Genomic DNA, 20,301 nt, shown 5'->3' on the forward strand with positions numbered 1-20,301 from the left:
CCCACTTCCCCACCACTTAGGACATGGGGGCCTTCCTGTGAGTCGCTTCAGTCCTGGAGGGCTGTTCACTTCATTGCCTGCCTGCTAACTCACAGGCTTGTCCAGGAGACATCTGCTAGTACCGTTCATACATTTCTCCACATAAAATACAGCACATTAAAAAAAAAAATTTTGCTTCTTACTCAAGTAGTATTGCTGCAAAGGCAAAACATCCTCCCCATGAATCCTACAAATTGTCTCAGAGGAGATGGATGCATCAGAAAGATACACGACCTAGGGGGAGCACTCTGCTCCCAGGGAAGCCGGCTGCTGTCACAGCTTCAGATGGAATGCCAGCCTGCCCTTGTCATGCTTACTCGGTCTGTGCCAGAGCGGAGTATCTTTTTCCTGGGATGTGTCTCAGCCACAGCAGTGACTCTAGCCTGAAGGAATAGCCTGGAACCTGCCTAGCTAGAGCCAAAGCGTCCAAGTCCCTGCTCTGTTCCCAGGGCATGAAGATGTCACACACGCTCAGCAGACTCCGTGACCGTTTGCTGTGGGAGCGAGTGTTAAGTGCGAGTTCTCCATGCGACCCGGTGTCTTTGAAGAGGCACTGGGCGGCAAGAGGGCAGAGCTGTGAGGGCAAGTCTGCACCAGCCACGGCCCTCTCAGCCACACGGTTCCCAAACCATGGGCTTCAATAAGTTACGAATGCTCAGACTTTTCCAACTGCAATCTCCCAGTGTTTCTGGAAGCAGAATGTTGTCCCAGAGACATGCTCTTCAGTGATCTTGTTAAAAAGACTCACAAAACTAGTATTTTGCTTCCCACTTAAATTTTACACTTCCAAGGCTTTCTAATCCATCCTTCTGACTGCAGTGTCTTAAAACCTCACTCTGACAATTTTATCACCTATCCCCCAGGGGAAGGAGGACTTTTTTAGAGAAGGCTCCTAAATGAGTAAAACAATGCAGGGTTTCATCCATCTTAATTTGGTGAGCAGAGAAAGCTTTTTACAAGTTCACTAGGTGCACTAAGATGACCCCGACATCTTGCAGGGGGAAGAGCCCTCAGTGTGAGGCTTAGAAGGGTCATGACAACGTGTGGGATGTGCACTACAGGAAGGGCCCCAGTGTGACGGAGAAGAAACACTGGGGGCTCGACAGCCATCCCACAGAGTCTTCACTCCTTCTGGCGTGTGTGCGTGTACGTAAAAACAGTGGTGTGAGCACTCATTAAGATGTTTTAATGTTCATTTTGGAGACTAACATCTGACTGGTTAGAAATTAAGCCATTTTAACCTATGATGATCTGTGTTTAAAGCTCACTAAGTGAAGTCAAGACTCAGTGGGATGAGAGCAAGAGGGAGGCACCCACAGTGCTTTCCTATAAAGGAAGCCACAGAGATGGGGACTCTATTTACTGATTCCATACTCTGCCTGGTTGAGAAATTACTTTTTCATATTTTATGCAAGTGCTTATTAACTAAAATGGATATTTGACTTCTCATTTCAAAGGGCAAAACCACAATCATCCATTTTAAAAGAAAGAAAAAAGAAAACCACAGCCTGAACCAATCCAAATAACATAAGAAATGTATCAAAACCTTCACTTTTACCCGAAACCATAAAACTCCTAGAAGACAACACAGGGAAAGAGCTTCTCGATATGGGTCCTGGTGATGATTTTTGGACAGGACACCTAAAGCATAAGGAAGAAAAGTGGAAATCCACAATTGGGACACATCAAGCCACAGGCTTCCACACAGCAGACAAACCCATCAACAGGACGAGGAAGCCTGGGGACCGGGAGTAGACATCTGCCAGTCACACACCTAGAAGGCATTCACACCCAATATAGATGAAAAATGTACACAACTCAACAACAAAATACCAAGCTAATTAAAAAACGGGCAGAGGATCTGAATAGAAATTCTTTTAGAGAAGACATCCAGATGGCCAATAGACACATAAAAAGATGTTCAACACCACTAGTCACCAGGGAAATGCAAATCCAAACCACAGTGAGAAATAACCTCACACCTGTTAGAATGGCAATAATCAAAAAGGCAAAAAATGACAAATGTTGGCAAGGACGTGCAGAAAGGAGAGCCCTTTTACACTGTAGGTGGGAATGCAAGCTGGTGCAGCCACTCTGGAGAACAGTGTGGAGGGTGCTTAAGAAGTTGAACATAGAGCTTCTCTACAACCCAGCAACTGCACTTTTGAATATTTATTCAGAGGAAATGAAATCTGGAGCTCAAAGAGGTATCTGCACCCTCATGTTCACTGGTGCACTATTACAATAGCTAAGGCATGGAACAGCCTAGGGGTCCATCCAGGATGGATGAATAAAGATGTTGCAGTGTATATACACAATGGTATATTGAACCATTAAGAAAGGTGATCTTGCCATTTGCAACCACATAGGTGGACCTTGAGAGCCTCATGCTAGATGAAATACGTCAAACAAAGACAAATACCATATGACCCCACTTATATGTGGCATCTAAAAACCCCTGGATGCGTGGATACGGAAAATAGATTCATGGTTTACAGAAGTGAGAGGGCTCTATAGGGCTCTATAGGGACTTCCTATAGTCTGTACCTATAGGAAGGTGGCCTATAGGTACAGACTCCCAGCTACAGGATTAATGAGTCTTGGGACGTGCTGACCCAGTCTACAATGCCTTGCGCTCCATGTGAAAGTTCGTAAGAGAGCAAGTCCTAAGGTTCTCACCACAAGGAAAAACGTAACCATATGAGGTGATGGATGTTAACTCTGCGTGGTGATTTTGTGGCGCACATGCGTGTCAGGTCCTGATGCTGCAGGTCTTAAGCTTATACAGGGTTGAACGTCAATCATACCTCAATTAAACAGCAAACATAAAACCTTCTCACTTTTCACTTGAGTGCCGATGATTGAGTGGGAACAAGATTTAGTTGCACCTTATGTGAGATGGGAGTCCCCTGCATCTTCTGACGTTCGATTCTAAGGCACCAAAATGTTAACCAATGAAATGCATTCCACCCCTTTGGTGCTGGTTATAAAGCAGACTATCATATCCATTGTACAGATGAAGACAATGAGGCTCAGAGAGGCCTCCGACCTGTTCCAAGGGGGAACACCAGTCACAAAGTGTACTGCTCCAGTACAAGCTGCAGGTCCCTGCACTGGTTTGGGGGACCGTCCTGGCCCCACAAATCCCATATTCACTCATGGAAAGGGGTTCCTGCTCCTTCAGGGTCTCGCAGGCCTTGTCACCTCCGCCTAGGGCCCCTGGACACCCAGGGCTGGGATGCAGGTCCCAGAGATACCCGGGGCCCTGGAGGTCCTCCTGCCCTAAGTGCCAACACCTGCCTGGGTCTGGGGTCCAGGTGGAAGGTGGGCTGGAGTCCTAGTGGGAGATGGGACAGAGTTCTGGGGTCCTGGTAGGAGGTGAGTTGGGGTCCAGGGTCCTGGTGGAGATGGGCAGGGCTCTGGGGTCCTGGGGGGAGGGAGTAAACAGGGTCCTGGGGTCCTGGCAGGGGGAGGACAGGGCCCTGGGTCCCGGCAGGGGCGCAGGGAGAGGACAGGGCCCTGAGTGGGAGTGGGGGCAGGGGGAGGACATTGCCCTGGGTCCAGGGGGGAGGGGGGCAGGACAGCGCCCTGGGTCCCGGGGGTGGGGGTGGGGGTGGGGATGGGGGAGGACATTGCCCTGGGTCGGTGGGGGGGGCAGGACAGCGCCCTGGGTCCCGGGGGTGGGGGTGGGGATGGGGGAGGACATTGCCCTGGGTCCCGGCGGGGGGTGGGGGGGAGGACGGTGGCCCAGGGGTCCCGGGTGCGGGCCGGGTCCTCGAGCAGGGCCCGGGGGCTCCGCCGCCCCCGCCGCCCCCGCCGCCCCGCCCGCAGGCCGCCTCCCAGCGTACCGTGCCGCCGCAGCGCCGCCATGGCCATCCCGGGGCCCCGCTCTCTCCCGCAGGACCCGCTCCAGGGCCGGAGCAGCGCGGCCACGCTTCCGGATTCCGGCCCTGTGGGCCCGCCCACAACGGGGCGTGTCCAATCGGGATCCGGGGTCTTTCCCGCTGACTGCCAATCAACCGCTCCTCGGCTGCGGATTGGCTCGTACGGGGCTGTGGGCGTGGCCGGTGGAGCTCCGCGCGTGCTCAGAGGGAAGAGGAGGAGTCCCGAGCGAGGCTTCCTTAGGAGACCGGGGCGCGGGACCTGCAGCCTCGCGTTCTCGGGCGCCTGTTAAACCCTCGCCTCCGCGTTGCCGTTTAATCATGGATATTCAAATGAAAAAAGGGAAGGCCTTATTTTTTCCCAGTTTCGAGATATAATTGAAGTTGGACCCTCAAAAAGTGTGGGGGTCATGGCACGGGGTCAGCGGAGGGGTCGCGGGGGAGGGTCCCGGGCCTGGAGGCCCGCGGGAGGGGCGGCCTGGCGGGCGGGCTGGGGACCACCGTGGCATCGCGAGGGCCGCAGGGCCACAGCGGCTGCAGCGCCCGCCCTGCACGCGGAGCCCCAGGGGACCCCAGAACCAGGGGCGTGGGGGCCAAGGGAGGAAGAGAGCCTGCCGGCGGCCACCGCGAGGACCACCGCCCTCCCCTGTCCCCCTTCCTTCCCCGGGGTGCGATTCTTCCCTGCGCACCCCAGCCAACCCCACCGCACCTCTGGGGCCTTGACTGATTCCTCACTCCCTTTCTTGAATTGCCTTCTCAGGAACTCCATTTGCCCAGAGCCCCGTCTGTCCGTGTCAGCGTCCAGGACGCTGCGGATGTGTCTGAAGTCTGATGATGGGAGACGGGCAGCGACTGCAGCGAGACACAGGGCATGTCAGGTGTGCAGGAGCCGGGGACGGGGGTGGTCCGGGAGGTGCCGCAGGAAGGTCACATGGGCCAAACTGGCAGCAGAGGGAGCAAGGCTCGGTGGCAGCCAGGCAAAGGGCACTCAGCAGAGGGGAGGCGATGCCCCGTGAGGGTCCTGGGTGGACAGTGTCTGCAGCAGGACCAAGGAGGCCCGAGGGACCGATGCCATCAGGCACGAAACAGGCCTCATTGTTGGGACAAGGGCCCCCAGGGGATTATGGCAACCCAGCGAGCCCCGGAAAATCATCTGCCTGCAGGAGCGGAGGGCTGAACTTCTGTGAACTACCTCTTGAAGAAGTCCCTTGAGGAAGCCGGGAGACCAGTGTGCGTCCGGCACCCACAGAGACCTGGGTGGCCAGCATCAGAGTGAGAGCATCCGAGGTTGTAGGACGCAGTTCTCGGATTTCTGATATATTGGTCGACAAGGCAAGGGATTCTCATGTTGACTCGTATGGGCTCTGAAGCAGAGAAGTGCGGCACGTGTCCACAGTGTTTTTCCGGAAACTGGAAGGATGGAGTCGCAGAGAGGAGACGGGAAGCCTCCGAGAGGCTCATCCTTGGGCCCGCCATGTGAAGTTTGAGAGGCTCGCTAGACACATCATCATAGGCATCCCTTAAACAGCTGACTAGGACTTTAGAGTTCAGGGACTGGTGAGTCCAGGCAACCATTCACTTGTCCAAACCCACAGAACATCCGACACCAAGAGTGAACCCTAACGGGGTTGCCTGTAGACTCCAGATGACGATGGGTCAGTGTGGGCTACTGTTGTAACAAAGGTACCGAATGGCAAGGATGTGGGAGATGGGGGCATTGTGGGGGGAGGCAGTATTTGTTAAATACTGAATAAATAAGGTTATTTAGAACACGTTGGTACAGGAGAAGGAGGGGATACTTGCTGGAATAATGTCCTCGATGAGGCCTTGTTGTGAACTTTCCTTCTCTTCTGCAACATCCCACCAGAGTTCAAGCCCACTCTGGACCTGGTGGCTTTATCACAAAATCTTCCCAGAAACCACAGGTTTTCCCGCCGCCCTAAATCCTTAATCTCCTTCACACCCAAATTTGAAAGAACCTGAGAACTGAGGACAAAGTCAGCCTCCACTTTGTCATCTGCAGCGTGTGTCCTACATCCACACTCTCTGTACCTGCTCCTAAGTCACAGGACATCATGTCCTGGGGTCCGGGACAGGCTTATCTGTGTGCACCTGCCCCTCGGTGACCTCCCAGAGGTTCCATCAGCCCAGGCGCAGAGCCTGACATGGGACCGCTGTGCTTCCTCTCCTGCTTCTCTCTCCCCTCATAACCTGCCTAGAAAACCCGCAACAAGGGTGTTTTCCCGGCAGCGTTCCTTTTGTCCATGGCCTTCGTCATCCCCCTAGAATTCCTCCAGGCATTTTAAGGTGAGATCCCCACCTCCACTCTCATTTCCTCACTCCTACTCCACTCTATTCTTCTCCTCATTGCAGCCAAAATGTCCTAAAAATCTCACTGCCATTCAGAATTAGCAAAGGTAATCCATCACTGTTACAAGCTAAGTACAGAATTGCATGAGCATATCAATAGTTGCAGAAGAGGCATTTGACAGAACCCAACCTGTGTTCATGATAAAAACTTCCATCGGACTAGGAACAGAGGGGGAATTCATCAGCTTGATAAAGAGCACCCACAAAATCCCTACAGCTAACATCACATTAACCCTGTGTTAATGGTGTCCCCCCCCCCCACCGCTCCTTCCCACAATGCACCAGAAGTCCTGGCCCAAGTAATAAGACAAGGAAATGAAAAGTATGGAGCTTGGGAAGGGAGAAGAAAACAGTCTTTGTCCACAAATGTCATGATTGTCTATGTAGGACATCTGACTTCTGTGCTCAAAGCCTACATCGAATTGTATTGAATTCAAGATACACCTTGGGGTCCTTAAAATGTCATGTAAGCCCCAGGCTTGTTCTGCAGGCACGTTTGTGCTGTGCTGTCCCTTGCTCGCTATGTTCCACTTACTCTGACCATCTAGAGCACTGAGGGTGGGTCTTCCACCTGCCCTTCCTTCCATCTCCCTGGAGCTTCATGACTGCTCTTCCTTCTTCCTAGATCCCCTTCCCCAAACCCCAGTGCATCTCCAGGGCTCTGACGGAAGTGCCCTGTGCTGCACTCACTGGCTGGCACCCCAAACGCTGCTGGTCAGCCTCTCTAGGAGGTACCGGCATTGCTCAGCCAGAGGAACCTGCTGTGGGCATGTGGGAAAACACCTGTGGGGTTGGGAGATGAAGTCAGATGAACAGATTGTCCTGCCTTCCAAACCTCAAACAATGCTGAGGTGCAGTCCACAGGGTTCCTTCAGGGACTCCAGCCAGGTGGAGCCCCCGTGTCTATAGGGGTGGCCAGCTTGGTAATGCGTCTGATAAACTTTCCCTGTCTCCCTGGTGGACTCCTCCTCCACTTGGACTCACCTCCCAATAAACCACTGAGCTCCCTGTCTCGTGTGATATTTTTAAAATGACCCCCCTCTGTGGACTGAAAATCCCCTGGTCCTGTGGTTCTTTCTGTTTTGCTCATATGTTGAGGGAAAGAGCACGTTTTTGTCATTTTTTTGTGGTTGCTGTTGTGTGAATGAACAAATGAGTCTCAAAAGGATGAACATGAGGACAAATATGAAGAGGAGGGAAGTACATTTTTAAGTGAACTTGATCTAGAATCTGGATTTCTGGTTGAGGGTTGGCACATAGGATTTGTCATTTTTTGACCACGGAGACAAATTGGAAGATGCTAGAAACGCTGCAGAAAAATCCAGTTGTGGACAGGTTTCTTTGATTCAGTTTGTATCCACTCCCCCTCAGCATTTAGAATTCGGCGGAAAAATAAAGAGCAATGGACGCACGAGCCTGACCCATTCTACGAAGCAGAAGTATCGCTGAGGCAGCGGTGTCGTTTAAAGGTTTTGGAATTTCTGGGGAAGCCCGGCTTGTCCACCTCGAGTATTTTTGGTCACCTGATTCCTATCCTGATCCCTATCATTTCCCTAGAAGCATCCTGCGGGCTTCAGGTTTCCTAGCAGCTGTTTAGGCTTTTCTGCCCTTAGGCTTCCCAGCAGCCGGGGTGAGCCTCGCAGCCGGTTCCGGGGACGCCGGCCCGCCCCAGGCCCAGGCGCGCAGGCGAGCGCAGCGGGAGCGCCCAGCGCAGCAGGTGGCCCCGGGGGGGATCCTGCTCTCGTGCGGTCTCGGAAGGCCGTTCCCCGGGTTGCCAGACGGGCCGTGGGAGCTTGGCCCGTGGGTCTGGGCTGCGCAGGTCGCTGGGACGGCGCGGCGCTTCCAGTCCTTCCCCGCGCTGGGGTCCTGTGCGCGGCGGAGAGCGGACCCGGCGGCGGCGGAGGCGGTGGAGGTGGAGGCGGGGCGGGGGGGGCGCCCTGTCTCCCGCCGGGCACCTGGAGGAGGCCGGTCCGCGGCTCCAGCGCGCTCCTTCCTTCTTCCCCGCGGCCCGCGTGCGCTGCAGGAGGCGCGCCCGGAGGGAGCGGGCGGCCCGGGTCTAGGGCAGCGGCAGGGCGCGCGGCGCCGGCGCTGGGGGCCTCGGGCCGGCGTCCTCGGGTGCGGGCGGCCCCGGCGCTGGGGCACGAGCGGGGCCGCGCGCTAACTTCGGGGCTGGGCCCGCCGCCGCCGAGCGACGTGCGCCCCGGTGCCTGCGCCTCGGGCGCCCCGCGGGCCGCGCCACAGGTGGCGTCGGGGCGGGGCCCGGGCGGCGGGGGGCGGGGCGGGGGCGCGGCCTGGGCTCCCCGCCGGGCCTGGCCCCTCCCCAGATGCCGCCGCGCCGCGCCCCCCGCCGCGCCGGGCCTCCCGGGCGCCCAGTGCGCAGGCGCCGGCGGGGAGCTCGGACCGTGCGCGGGGCTGGAGCGCGGTCGGGGCGCGGGCGGCCCCGCGGGCTGACGGCCGGGGACGGACGGACGGACGGACGGACCGCGCCACGCCGCCCTGCGCCCGCCGAACTCCGAGGCCGAGGATGTCCGCGCTGAGGAAGGTGCGGGCGGGGCTCGGGACCCTGCGCTCCGGGCGTGGGCGTGGGCGCGGGCGTGGGCGCGGCGGGCGGGCGGGGAGGGGGCGGCGTCGGGCTCCCGCGGGGGGCCGGGGCCGGGGCCGGGGCCGGCGGGGCCGCTCGTGCGGGGTCGCGGCGGCCGCAGCGCGGGAGGGGGCGGCCTCCGCCCGCTCTTCAAGTGGGAGCGCGAGCGCCGGGCTTTTTCGGGCGGTTGCTAAGCGCGGAGCTCCCGGCGCAGGGTTTTGTAACCAAGCCTCCCCCGGCAGCGGCTGTTGCTGTTCTCGGCTCGCTCGCTAACGATCGCAGAGAAATAATGAGGATGTAATTACTGCAGCCTGCGCTGCCAGGGCTGGGGGCGGCAGGCACGGGCTCTGCGTGCGCAGGCAGGTGAGGGTGAGGCCGGGCTGGAGGGAGCCCCAGCCCACCTGGCCGCCCGCCCCGCGCGCACGGCGCCCTGAGGTCGCCGCCAGCCGGACGGGAGACCCGGGGGGAAGGTGAGGGGGAAGAGTTAGGAGAGGTCGGGAGGGGGCGACAGGGCGGAGTGCCTCAGAGGTCACGGAGGTCTGCAGGTGGACGGGGGAGAGGGCCCACGTGCCAACGGGGGAGGGTGCAGGTGGAGACGGGGTAGGGCCCAGGTGGAGGCAGGAGAGGTCTACGGGTGGAGAGAGCGGAGTCCGTTGAGGGGAGAGGGCGCAGGTGCAGGCGGAGAGGGCGCAGGTGCAGGCGGAGAGGGCGCAGGTGCAGGTGGGAGGGGGCGCAGGTGGCTAGAGGACGGAGGCCGCCGGGGGTTGGAGATTTGCACGGGAAACTCAAGGCAGCCTCTTCTCTGACTCTTCCACACTTCTCAGCTGCTGCGATTCCAGCCGCCTGCCTTCTCTTCTGCCAAACGCATGGCGATTCCGGCCGGGGCTTGGAATTGGGAATTCGTGACTTCTCAGCCTCCGCTGCCTTGTATCGATTACAAATTAAGCGATGGGTAGCGGATTCTTCCTCGGGGGTGTAGATGCTGCCGGCAAGGGCTGGCGTGGTTTCCGAAGCTGGGAATGTTAAGCGCACAGCTTTGTCTGCCACCTCGGAGGCAGGAGAGCTCAGAGGAGGACTTCAGACAAGGGCTTTCCTGGGGGCTTCATCTCCTCCCCGGGGGCCTGGGCCCATGCTGGCTGTGTGTCCGTGGGGTGCTCGGATGGGATAGGAACTGGCCGCCCTGGCACTTCTTGCAGATGGTGAATTAGCTCTGGTGACTAGTGAATCCCCAGGCTCTCAGCACAGGCTTGGGGAGGCCATGTAGCACCTCCAGGGGGACGCTCCTTCTCCTGTCTCAAGGCTGACGTCACCCCCACCCTCTCCCCCACAACTTGCAAGAAGCAACATTTACATTTGAGCTTCATGTGCCTACAACACCATTCTCATTTTTCTTCTTTCACAGTCTCTGGGTAAGGTAGTGGGTAACCAAGGCAAAAAAAAAAAAAAAAAATGGCGAATGGATGAAAAAAAAATTGTGATTTTTTTTGGCAGGTCAGGTTGTTACTCTGGTGTTCAAAAAAAAGTCATTAATCAGGATTTTCCAGTAGCCAAATTGTCTTGTGCAGGCACTGAGTGACTCACAGATTGGCTCCAACTATAATTGTGGAGCATGTGTACCATTTCCTTTTAGATGATATGACTTTTTCATTGCTTGGAAGGGAACAGATTGGAATATTTTATGCCTCACATCTGGCAACACGACTAGCAGACTCGTCTCTGCTGAGGCACATCTGGGCAAAGTAGGGACCTGATGGACAAAAGCACAGGAGCACGTCCTGTTCTACAGCACACTGCCTTTTGCTGCATCGATGCAGATGTCCTGTCCGGCATGGGGGGTCCATACATCTGGGGGAACTCCCACTGATTTCCCCTACAAGTGCATCCTACTGTGTGTCTGAGAACCACTGTGCCTCATCATGAACTCTCCCCCAGAAATCCTCTGTTCTGGGTGAGGACATCGGTAAGCCTTGGGTGACTTACTGCGGTGACCTGTCTGGTCCCGTCTGCAGGATCATTGTGGGCTACAGGGCAAGCTTAGTGAATGAAGGGAATACCACCTCAAATATTCCAAAGGGATGAAGTGCTTAAAATGAGAGTTTTCTCACCACAGAGATGTTTTCTCAGTTGAGCGTTCTAAGCCAACTTTTCATTCCGTTAATCCGTTCCCTTTCCTTCCAAGAAACTTTGCATTTGCAGTAGAGTTGCCCAAAGTGGTCCTGCTTGAGACAGAAATAAACATCTATTCTTTTACCACTATTTTTGTATGGCTTAGGTTACTGGTGATTTAGATGAATTAATAAGGATTTATTTTTTATGGAACTCAGGTTCCTTTTGCATTTTCTTCAGGGTGACGCAAATACATCCCCCTATGGAAACCTATTGCTTCTCTTATAGTTGTGTACTTTGTTTTTGAAATTGGGAGAAATCCCAAATTAAATATTAAAAGCAAAACTATGCTCTGCTACATTTGGGTCACATTGGATTCCAGATGCCAGAATCCAAGCACTTGTGAAACTAAAGGGTTCAAATGGTTTAGTATTGTTCGAGGATTCCTTATGTCTCTCTTAAGCAGAGTATCTTTCATCTTGTGCCTACATGATGAAATCGAAGAAATGCTGTCATTCTTTTGTGACTGCATTTTGGGAAAACTTCATGATTACCCAAGGAGTTGAAGGATGTATACTTTGAGTATAGATTTTAAAGGGAAATTAATTAAATGTATCATTTATTGACCCCCTGGAAAGGATATTCTACGGTCATTCATTGGATACAATAAAAATAACTATGATTCATCCTGTGGGACAGATGGGAGTCCTCTTTAGAGCATCGCCAGCATGTTGGTTCTAAAAGAATCATAGGCTACCATACAGGAAGTTAGTAGGCAAGACATCTTGTGAAGTTAAAAAATCATTCTTCATCCACTCTGGTTCTGAGTCCAGGGTCCCAGCCGAACACCAGCTTTTCAGCTGTGTTTTGTCACTTTGCCTGGTACTTGTGAACACAGAAATTAAGCTCGGTGCTCCGTGCTTATTTATGACAAACACACTTGTTTGTAGGGAGCGGGGACTGTGGGCTTTGGGTCAGCAGGGTGGGGCTGTAGGGGGTGCAGATTCCAGTTTACATCCTGCATCTGCTTGTGGGAGGGCATGCACCCTTCCAGCCCCTCTCCCTCCCAGGGACTGATCCAGTTGTCATCAGCATCCGGCTCTTTGCACGGGTACCTGGGCACCGTATGTGGGCACCATATGCAGACCCCGATTCTTTGTTACGGCCCTCATTCTGTGCTCTGGCTTCGCCTGCTTCTGAAAGAGCTGCCCCACTGAGCCTCTCATGGAGCACCCCCCCGCCCCCGTATGCCCTGACACTGCCTGGAGGGGTGCCTGCCCATGTCTCCGGCTGTTCTCACAACTCCCACCAGGCACATCAGAGAAGATGCCTCCCCCCGGCTGGTTGCCAGCGGTCTTCCTCTCTGGGTGTCCAATGCTCTCCGTGTTTCTGGGCAGGTCTTTGAGATGAACTCTCTAGATCAGCTTGATAGGCTTCTGTTGGACTTCCCATGCAGTGTGAATTCACTTTCCCAGGTGACTGCTTGTTTCCCGTGGAGGGTCCCCTGTGCCCCCTCTAGACTCTGCCCTGTGCATAGAGACGGGCTTCTTTCGGGGTGAAGGAAGTCACAGTGCCATCCCTGTCCCAGGAGGAGGAGCTTTCCTGTGGACCTTGACATTTCCTAAGGTTGGGAACTGCATATGTATTGTCAGAAAGTCCAGCTAAAGACATGCAGGGCCTGGAGTCCTTGCCCTCAACTCAGGAGGGGATGGCCTCTGTGAAAAGGAAGCCACATCGTGGGGACCACCTGTCTGTGGGAGACCGAGGGGCTCTGGCTGTGCCCGAAGACACCTTGGTCCTGAGACCTAGTTGCGCTTGGAGCATCATTACTGCTTGACTTTTCAGTTTTGTGAACCAGAAAATCTCCTCAAATTTGATTTGGGTTTTCTATCCCTGAGGACCAGGTGGTATGTAGGGGGTTTAGTTTCTCCACATTAAAGCTCTCATCATGGTGTTAGGTTATGTATCTTCAGGTGATACTTTTGTCTGATAAATCTTTTTATGTGTGTATCCACAGGAAAAAAAATTATTCCAAAGAGGAATAAGCATTGTGAGCCTATTCATAAGAACGCAGTAAATATTTAAAGTAACTTTGTAGATGTAATTGGTCATTGTCTTTAAAATGATGTACCATACTCTGCATAAAAGTAAAAATATTGAAATGATTCCCTTAGGGCCCATGGAGTCTATATTATAAGCCGGGCAAAATAAAATTATCCTCTTGTACTAAATGAAAATCTGTCCTACTGGTTTCACACAGCCTTGAGCAGCAGGATCCGTGTTGGCAGCGTAGGTGGTGATGAAGAGTGCAGGCTCTGGAGTCAGACCTGCTGGGCAGCCCAGGGGCCTTGGACAGTTTATTTGACCTTCATTTGCTTCAGTCCCTTGTCACTGAGAGAGGGACACATACAAATTAGCTTTATAGGATAGCTTTAAGGAACGGGGTTTAAAGGAACTGATGACTGTGAAGCACTTAGAATGGTGTGTGCAGTAAATACTCAGGAAGTGTTGACTGTTTTGGATCATGAAGTGAGATGCACCCAGTTTGAGCCATCGTGCGTTGGGCATAATGAGGTGATGCTCTGAGTTCCCATAACACCTGGGTATTCATTATTTCTGCTCTTAGTTGTCTATTTTGCTGTTTCCCAGAAGTTTTGACCCAGCCTCATCACAGAGGACAAGGTTAAAATGTTCATCAAATAGACATAAACGATCAGAACAAACAAATATGACAACCAGGGGGGTTAACATAATTCTTTTTTTTTTTTTGGTTAACATAATTCTTGATTGAGTTTCCTTTTCACCCGGTTCCCCGCAAAACTCTGAAAATACATGTCCTCCCTTGATCACCTCTTGGGATGGACTGTGCATACTTGTTTTTCAGTGATGAAGAGATTTTCCTCGGTGCTAAATCAGAAATGACGTTCTCATGGCAGACTTTGCATAAAGGGTTTGAGGCTATGTGGGACACACCAGAGTGTTTTCATGGTTGTGTCTTGCCACGGACTTCAAAATACGTGATAAACAAAACATGCAGACCCAATTGGCACAAGGGCACGATGATTTTTCCCAAGTATTCCCCGTATTGTCTCTGGGACCAGAGTGGAGCTCTGGGGTCAGGAGCCGGGTCCTTCTCTGCGTCCTGCCTTAATCTGCTACCATTTAGTGCTTGGGGGTTGCATAGCCTGTGGACAGCTCAGGTTTCTTAGCTCTGATGTACCTTCCTATTTCCACATGCTTCCGTGGACGTGCCCAGTATACCTGTCTTAGCCAAAGACGCATAGCTGTGTGGTCTGAATGTGACCCCAGGTGAGGGGGTCATCGTGGCCGCGGTCTCCGTCTCCCATCTCACTCCGGGGAGTGGTGCTCAGTCTCCAAGTTAGAGCTTAGGAGCCGCGACAGTAACGTCCCTCAGCCCACAAGATCAGCGAGGCAAGGCTCCCCGTGCTAGTAAACCTCAGCTTACCCTGTGGTGCACCTTTGACTTCTCTTCCCCTTGCAGAGTGACAGCTTTTGAGGGAAGGTCGTTGCCTGATGCATCCTGAGATCCCTGTCAGTCTTGCTATCTGTGAACAAGAGCACTGAGCCGACGGCCTGGCTCCCTGCGTGGTGGCCTAGGCTCTGCTCTCAGGTCCCGTCATGACTCGGCCACAGGCAGAATGACGCCCTTCCCCTGCCCACACTTCCCCGTCGCAACTCCTCTGTGCGGTCCTCAGGGGACCCCCTCAGACCTCGTGTAACTGCGATGTTCCCACTGACAGGTTCTCCAGTCCTTCCCCGTGGTGGTTCGTGCCTTGGGGAATGGTCCACGGGAGCTCCCTGTGCCAGCTCCCGAGTTGGGTCCTGGGCGTTGAGGAGAAGCCGTGGGGGGCAGACCTGGCGATCCCCCAGGCCTCCTGCACGTGCTACGTCCTGTTTCCCAGGAGGTATTTGAGTAAGTGACTCCCCAGCCAGTTCCCTCGCTGGTGCCCTGAGGGAGAGGCTCCACACGCCCCTGTTTTACCCATCGTCTCTCTCGATTCTGTGTGAGGATGTTGGAGATACAGGACACGAGGGGCATGCCGGTGCGTTTGTTCACTGTTTTTATGTTGCTAGGATATGAAACTTTTGGCTCTTTAAAAGTGACATCCATTATTCTGATGTTCTTTGGAATTTGACAGCTTCTGAACAAATTTCTGAGCATCTTTTACTCTTAGAAACAGTATAGGATATATTTTTAACGTAGAAATAATCTTAAACAGTTGAATGTTATTTTTTCAAACTTCCATTGTGGCCATTTTGGGATATAACATCCTGGGTCTACACTAAAATGTTCTAGATGGTATCTCTAATTAGATGAAAAATTTTATTTTTGTTGTGAAGGATGGGTTACATAGCTCACTAAAGCCACCAAACAGTATTAAGTGGTTCTCAATTTATCCACTTGCTTGTTTCTCTGATGATATTTTCTTAAAAGTCACAGCACTTATTTGAAATAAAACTTCTGTGTATAACTAGTCCCATCAATTTCACTTCTGGGAACTTAGCCTAAGAAGATAATCACGAATTTATAGGGAATTATCTAAGTACTATCCAGTCCAGCTTTGTTTTACAGTAAAATATTGGAAAATACGAAAAATGAGAGGTTAGATAAATTCACTGTTACAGCCACGTTACAAAAAGTGCACATTCATTAAGAAGATGAAAGTTGGGTACTTAATACCACAAAAAGGGGTTCATGTCACATTAGGGGACAAGAGGAGATTACAGACAGCGCCTTCTCACCCCGTGTCTCGGAAGCTTCTCTGTGTGGAGCCCCCGGGAGAGACGGAAAAGATAGGCCAGAGTGGGGGCACCCGGCTCGGGTGCTTGGAGTGAGGGGTGGCTTCTCACAGCGGCCTCCACGCAACCCCACCCGGCCACTCCCAGCCCACGCTGCCCACACTGGGCTCCCTCCAGGCTGCCCCCGGAGCTGGGGCCTGTCGGGGCACCGGGGCCCTCACGGCCCTTGGCCCCGCCTCTGAACGCCGGGCCACCGCAGTCACCCCTCCTGCGTGGAGCCTCCGCGTGGGCCTGTTGTGAGGGGTCCAGCCATCCCTCCTGCCCCCGCGAGCTCCGGTCTGACCCGTCGGGGGATTTACTTCATCGTTGGATATTTGTCTCCTGTCTATGATCGCCAGCATGCGCTGAGCACTTACGGGGGGGGGGGGGGGGGCAGGCCCTCCGCTGAGCGTGTCACACACCCCTTTGTGTTCCTCCCTTGCACCAGCCCCGGGAGCTCGGGACTGGAGGCTTCTGCACGTCACAGATTCGGACGTCAAGGGACAGAGGTTAGGGAATGTGTCCGGGGTCACATGTATGGCCTGCCAGAGCCGGCCAGTGCCTTGGGGGGCTCGTAGGCTCTGGGAGGAGGGAGGGTTGTGTGCGTTTTGGTCACTGCTGTGTCCCAAGCCCCTAAAATACTGCTGGGCCCGTGGTGCTCAGTCAATGGTTGCTGAGTGGGTGAGTACTGATCCGAGTACTGATGGTGTTCACCCGTGGGTGCTGCGATGGAGACACGGTGTCTGCCTCTCTGTTTTCTGTTTCTTTTGGCCTTGGGGTGTGGACTGTCCACAGAATGTCTGAAACACGGCATGTTACTGTCGTCATAAAGGGTGGCACGTGGAATGTCATCAGGGGTCCTGGTTTGTTCCCATTCTGTGCTGGGTCTTCCTCTGATGGCCCGACCCCCCAGGGTGCGGGTGATGGCCTGACCCTTCAGGGCCCTTCACCCCGAGGTGTGGCCACAGCAGGTAGGGGCAGAGGACTGGCCCTCTGTTGGGACCTGCTTGGTGCTGTGACCAAGTCCCTGTGCCGTGTTCCTTATGCGACATGGCCGAGCTTGGCTTCTAGCCCCGTCAAGAACAGGTTTTCTGGGACTGTGAGTGCTTTCCCAAGAGGGGTGGTTCTGTACCCAGGTTCCTGCCATCTGTGGCTCTGCCGTCCTCGCACGAGCCTTCCAGGGTCCTCGCCCTCCTCACCTGACCATGAGAGGGAGGAGCTGGGAGGACCACGTGGGGTGGAGCCTGGGACAGGACAGACCACTCACTGCTCCTTCCCCACGGCCTCTGTCACCTGCCAGGTCACCTGAAGGCTGGCAGTGGCGGCTCACTAGTAGGACTTGTGGGACCCTCTCCAGGGGCATCTGTTTTCCATCCCGGCCTTGCTTTGCTCGGGATTGGTCGTCATGCAGCTGGCGTAGCACGGTCATGTGCTGTTTTATGCAGAGATGTGCGGGGTACCTGGATCAGGTGTGGTAGGGGCCATGCGGACTGTCAGCCAGGCCACACGTCCTGCTCTTACCTTTGCTGCATAAGGCTCAGTCAGGGTCCACACGTCAGGGCTGGAGACAGACGTAGGTCTTGTATCCTCCCACGGCGTATCTTAGCGTCTCTCAACGGAGGCCTCTCCGTAGGGGGTTGGGTAGAATGAGGGTCCGCGGTGTTACAGGTAACAGCATCTCTGGGGATGACTCGTGTTGTGGGTGGTCAGCAGCGCACCACCTCCTCTTTTGGCTTTGCCTGTGAGCTTTCGTTCCAGCCCTTTAGAATTTCCCTCTTTGTTAGATTTAGAATATTCTTTGAAAAGTTTTCAGTGTTTTCCCAGGAACCAGAACAGACAGGACCTGGAGGCCAAAGTCTTATTGTCAAACTCAGTAGCGCATTTGCTTGGCTGCTGGAACCTTTCTTGCCAACACCTCTTGTTGTATATATTCCACCTTAAAAACTTTCCTCCTGGGGCAATGGCTGTCATCTCCCTTAGCTGGGGGAGAAATGGGAGGCTAGCTGGGGACTTTAAGATGTTTTCTTTTCTTTTCCGGTCATCGGCTCTGCTAAATATTTAGAAATCATACAGATGTGCAAATTAATGGCTTCAAAGTCACCAATAATTCCATGACCTAGAAACTCATTGTTTTTGTCTTGTTTGCTTCTTTCCCATCTTATATTTTAAACCAGAACTGGGAAAGATAGTGTTTTTTTTTTTCTTTTCCCCCTTTATATTCTTTTCTGAGAACTTGTCCATATTTTCAAAATATTCTCTGATGACCTGATTTTATCTGAAGTGCAGTATTCCAGGATGTGGTATTATTTAAGCGTTTCCCTATTGCTCCATGTTCACTTGCTTACCCAAATGTTCGGCCACCATCTGGGGCCTGACTGGGGCCTTGGTGGCTTGTGGCCCCATCACTCAGTCTCTGCTTCCGTCTTCACATGGCTTCTTTCTCTCTCTCTCTCTCTCTCTTTCTCTCTTTTCACGTGGCTTCTTGCCTGTGTCTGGGCCACCTGTCCATCTCCAGTCTCTCTCTCTCTGGGGGCACTCTTGTCCACGGATCAGGGACCCACCCGGATGACCCGGGGGTGGTGGCTCCTCTCCAGGTTCCTAATTGAATCACACCCTCAAAGACCTCTTTTCCAAATAAGGTCAGGGTGCTAGATTCCAGGCACTGGAACGGCCATCCCCTGGGGGCCGTGTTGGCTTACAGCAGTGGGCATGAATGTTCCCAGAACACGAGACTGCTGCGAGCTCCTTGTGGAGCAGAACATCCCCACTGGCATGGTGTGAGTGCTCATTTTGTGGCACCCTCCCCACCCTGGGAAGAAGGGGGCAGGTGCATTGGTCATGGGTCAGGTTGGGGCTGTGTAAGAGCCACAAGAGCAAAGGAAAGGAACGTTGGGCAACTTTTCTGTGCCCACTCGGAGAAAACTGAAGGCATGCATGGTGCGCCTAGAGGCACGTTTGTTCTTTTCTTTAAAGATGGGTTAATACTCTTTATGTATGAAGATTATTTCCACGAGTGCATAAAAATGAACAAGGAATGAACAGCAAATTCATAAAGGAGTCAGTAGCTTGGTCAATAAGCATTAAGGGAATGGCAGAGTCACTAATAAAAGTAACACAAAGGCAAACTAAAAATCACTATTTTAAACTTATACAATAGGTTATTAATTTTAAATATAATCAATGGCCATACATTTTCAATATTTGATTATCAGACATCCGAGCAGGAGTCCATTACTTTGTGTGCCTTCAAACGTCCTGAAATCCACCCGCGAGGCATTTTCATCTGCCAAGTGCACCGTCCCTAACGCTCACTTCCCCTGCGCTTCACAGCTCATCAGAGAACACTGTGTTCTGACTTTATAATGAAATGTAGATTTCCTGTTTCAAAAGGTTTAATGGGATAGCGTTTTTTAAGAAGAATTCAAGCTGGCTAAATTTAGTGCTTGAAAAATGGCCAGTCCTAAAATAGACCTATTCTGAACTGTCGGACCCGGGCTGCAGGATTTTGATGGAGAAGGTGAGCTGACCGGGCTGCTGGCCCCTGGGAGCTGGGCCTCCCGGAACGACGGCGGCCGCTAGCGGAGCGATGCCGCAGCCACCCTCCCTGGAGACTGGTTTCCTGTGCTGTCTTGCAGCTTCCAATGCTTCGTGACACTACTGTCTAGTGGGATACGAGCTCCGGACTCGTTTCTGATCATGTTCGGGGTGTCTCTCCCCATCCCGGTCTTTCACTGGCCGGTTCAGGGTCCTCTCTCCTGGTCCTCGTGGCTCTCTCTTGTGCAGACATTTAATAAATGAATCTTACAGTTTAAAACACATGAGCACTTTTCTGGGTTTCCCGCCTCTTTCCTAATCCTTATGGTAAGTTTAAAATTCCACTTCACCTGACGTTCTCAAGCGTATTGTTTTTTCTTGACGCACCTGCTCCTCTGGTTCTCCTTTGTGGAAGGGTTGTCTGCGTCAGGTCCTGCGTTGTGGTCAGAAAGGAGGGCGAGATGTGGTCCTTGCCCTCCGGAGGTTCCTCATCTGGTGGGAGCCACAGAAATGGTATGACCAAACAGTTGGCCATTGCACAGCACTTACTGGTGGGGTCTGATGCGCAGACCGGTGGAGCAGAGACCCCGGGGATCAGGTGTGCACGGGGTCTGGTTCGCATTGTCTGGGATGCGTCTGGCATTGGTTGTCCAGGAATGGGGGCTGAGGCTGCAGGTGGGTCTTCAGAGCACTGTGTCCTGCCAGTTTGCCTGCTTTCACACTCTGGGCCTGTTCCTTCGGCCCTAAGTGTGGTGGATGCCACCACATGGGGGTCTGGATCCCCTTTGAAATAAGTGGGGGGCTGCAGAAGGTGACCAGGAGGCATGAAGACCCACCCAGCCTCTGGCAGTGGATCCAGTGGGATTGTGCAGATGTGGAGTTTGGCTGCTGGGCCGCTCATGATGAAGCCCCTGGGGAGTGGGGTGCAGTCTGGCCGGGTCCCCTTGCCAGAGTGACCCCACCGCTGGCCCCCCTGCAGACAGCCTGCCT

At 53.7% G+C, this 20,301-nt stretch overlaps 2 protein-coding genes and 1 long non-coding RNA gene across 7 annotated transcripts in view; 2 read left to right on the forward strand and 1 right to left on the reverse strand.

The window, feature by feature from the left end:
• The window catches only part of ERICH1 (glutamate rich 1), a 42,552-nt gene extending 38,541 nt beyond the window's left edge, over positions 1-4,011 (reverse strand). For all 5 annotated transcript variants that reach the window (XR_005385461.1, XR_005385462.1, XM_038585886.1 and 2 more), the window contains exon 1: positions 3,888-4,011. Coding sequence is in view for 3 of the 5 variants with exons in the window: in XM_038585886.1 (XP_038441814.1) it covers positions 3,888-3,915 (28 nt within the window). In the remaining 2 variants the exon portion in view is untranslated. The remainder of the gene's footprint in view (positions 1-3,887) is intronic.
• Positions 4,012-4,430: 419 nt separating this feature from the next.
• Positions 4,431-5,278, forward strand: LOC102152813. Its single transcript, XR_005385013.1, has 2 exons — positions 4,431-4,798; positions 5,084-5,278. It is a non-coding gene; the product is annotated as an uncharacterized LOC102152813 (long non-coding RNA).
• Positions 5,279-8,716: 3,438 nt separating this feature from the next.
• DLGAP2 (DLG associated protein 2) overlaps positions 8,717-20,301 on the forward strand; it is a 693,430-nt gene continuing 681,845 nt past the window's right edge. The window contains exon 1 of the mRNA XM_038585891.1: positions 8,717-8,832. The gene's annotated coding sequence lies outside the window, so the exon portion shown is untranslated. The remainder of the gene's footprint in view (positions 8,833-20,301) is intronic.

The sequence above is a fragment of the Canis lupus genome, chromosome 37 (assembly GCF_011100685.1).
Source record: "Canis lupus familiaris isolate Mischka breed German Shepherd chromosome 37, alternate assembly UU_Cfam_GSD_1.0, whole genome shotgun sequence".
In the NCBI taxonomy this organism is placed as follows: domain Eukaryota; kingdom Metazoa; phylum Chordata; class Mammalia; order Carnivora; family Canidae; genus Canis; species Canis lupus.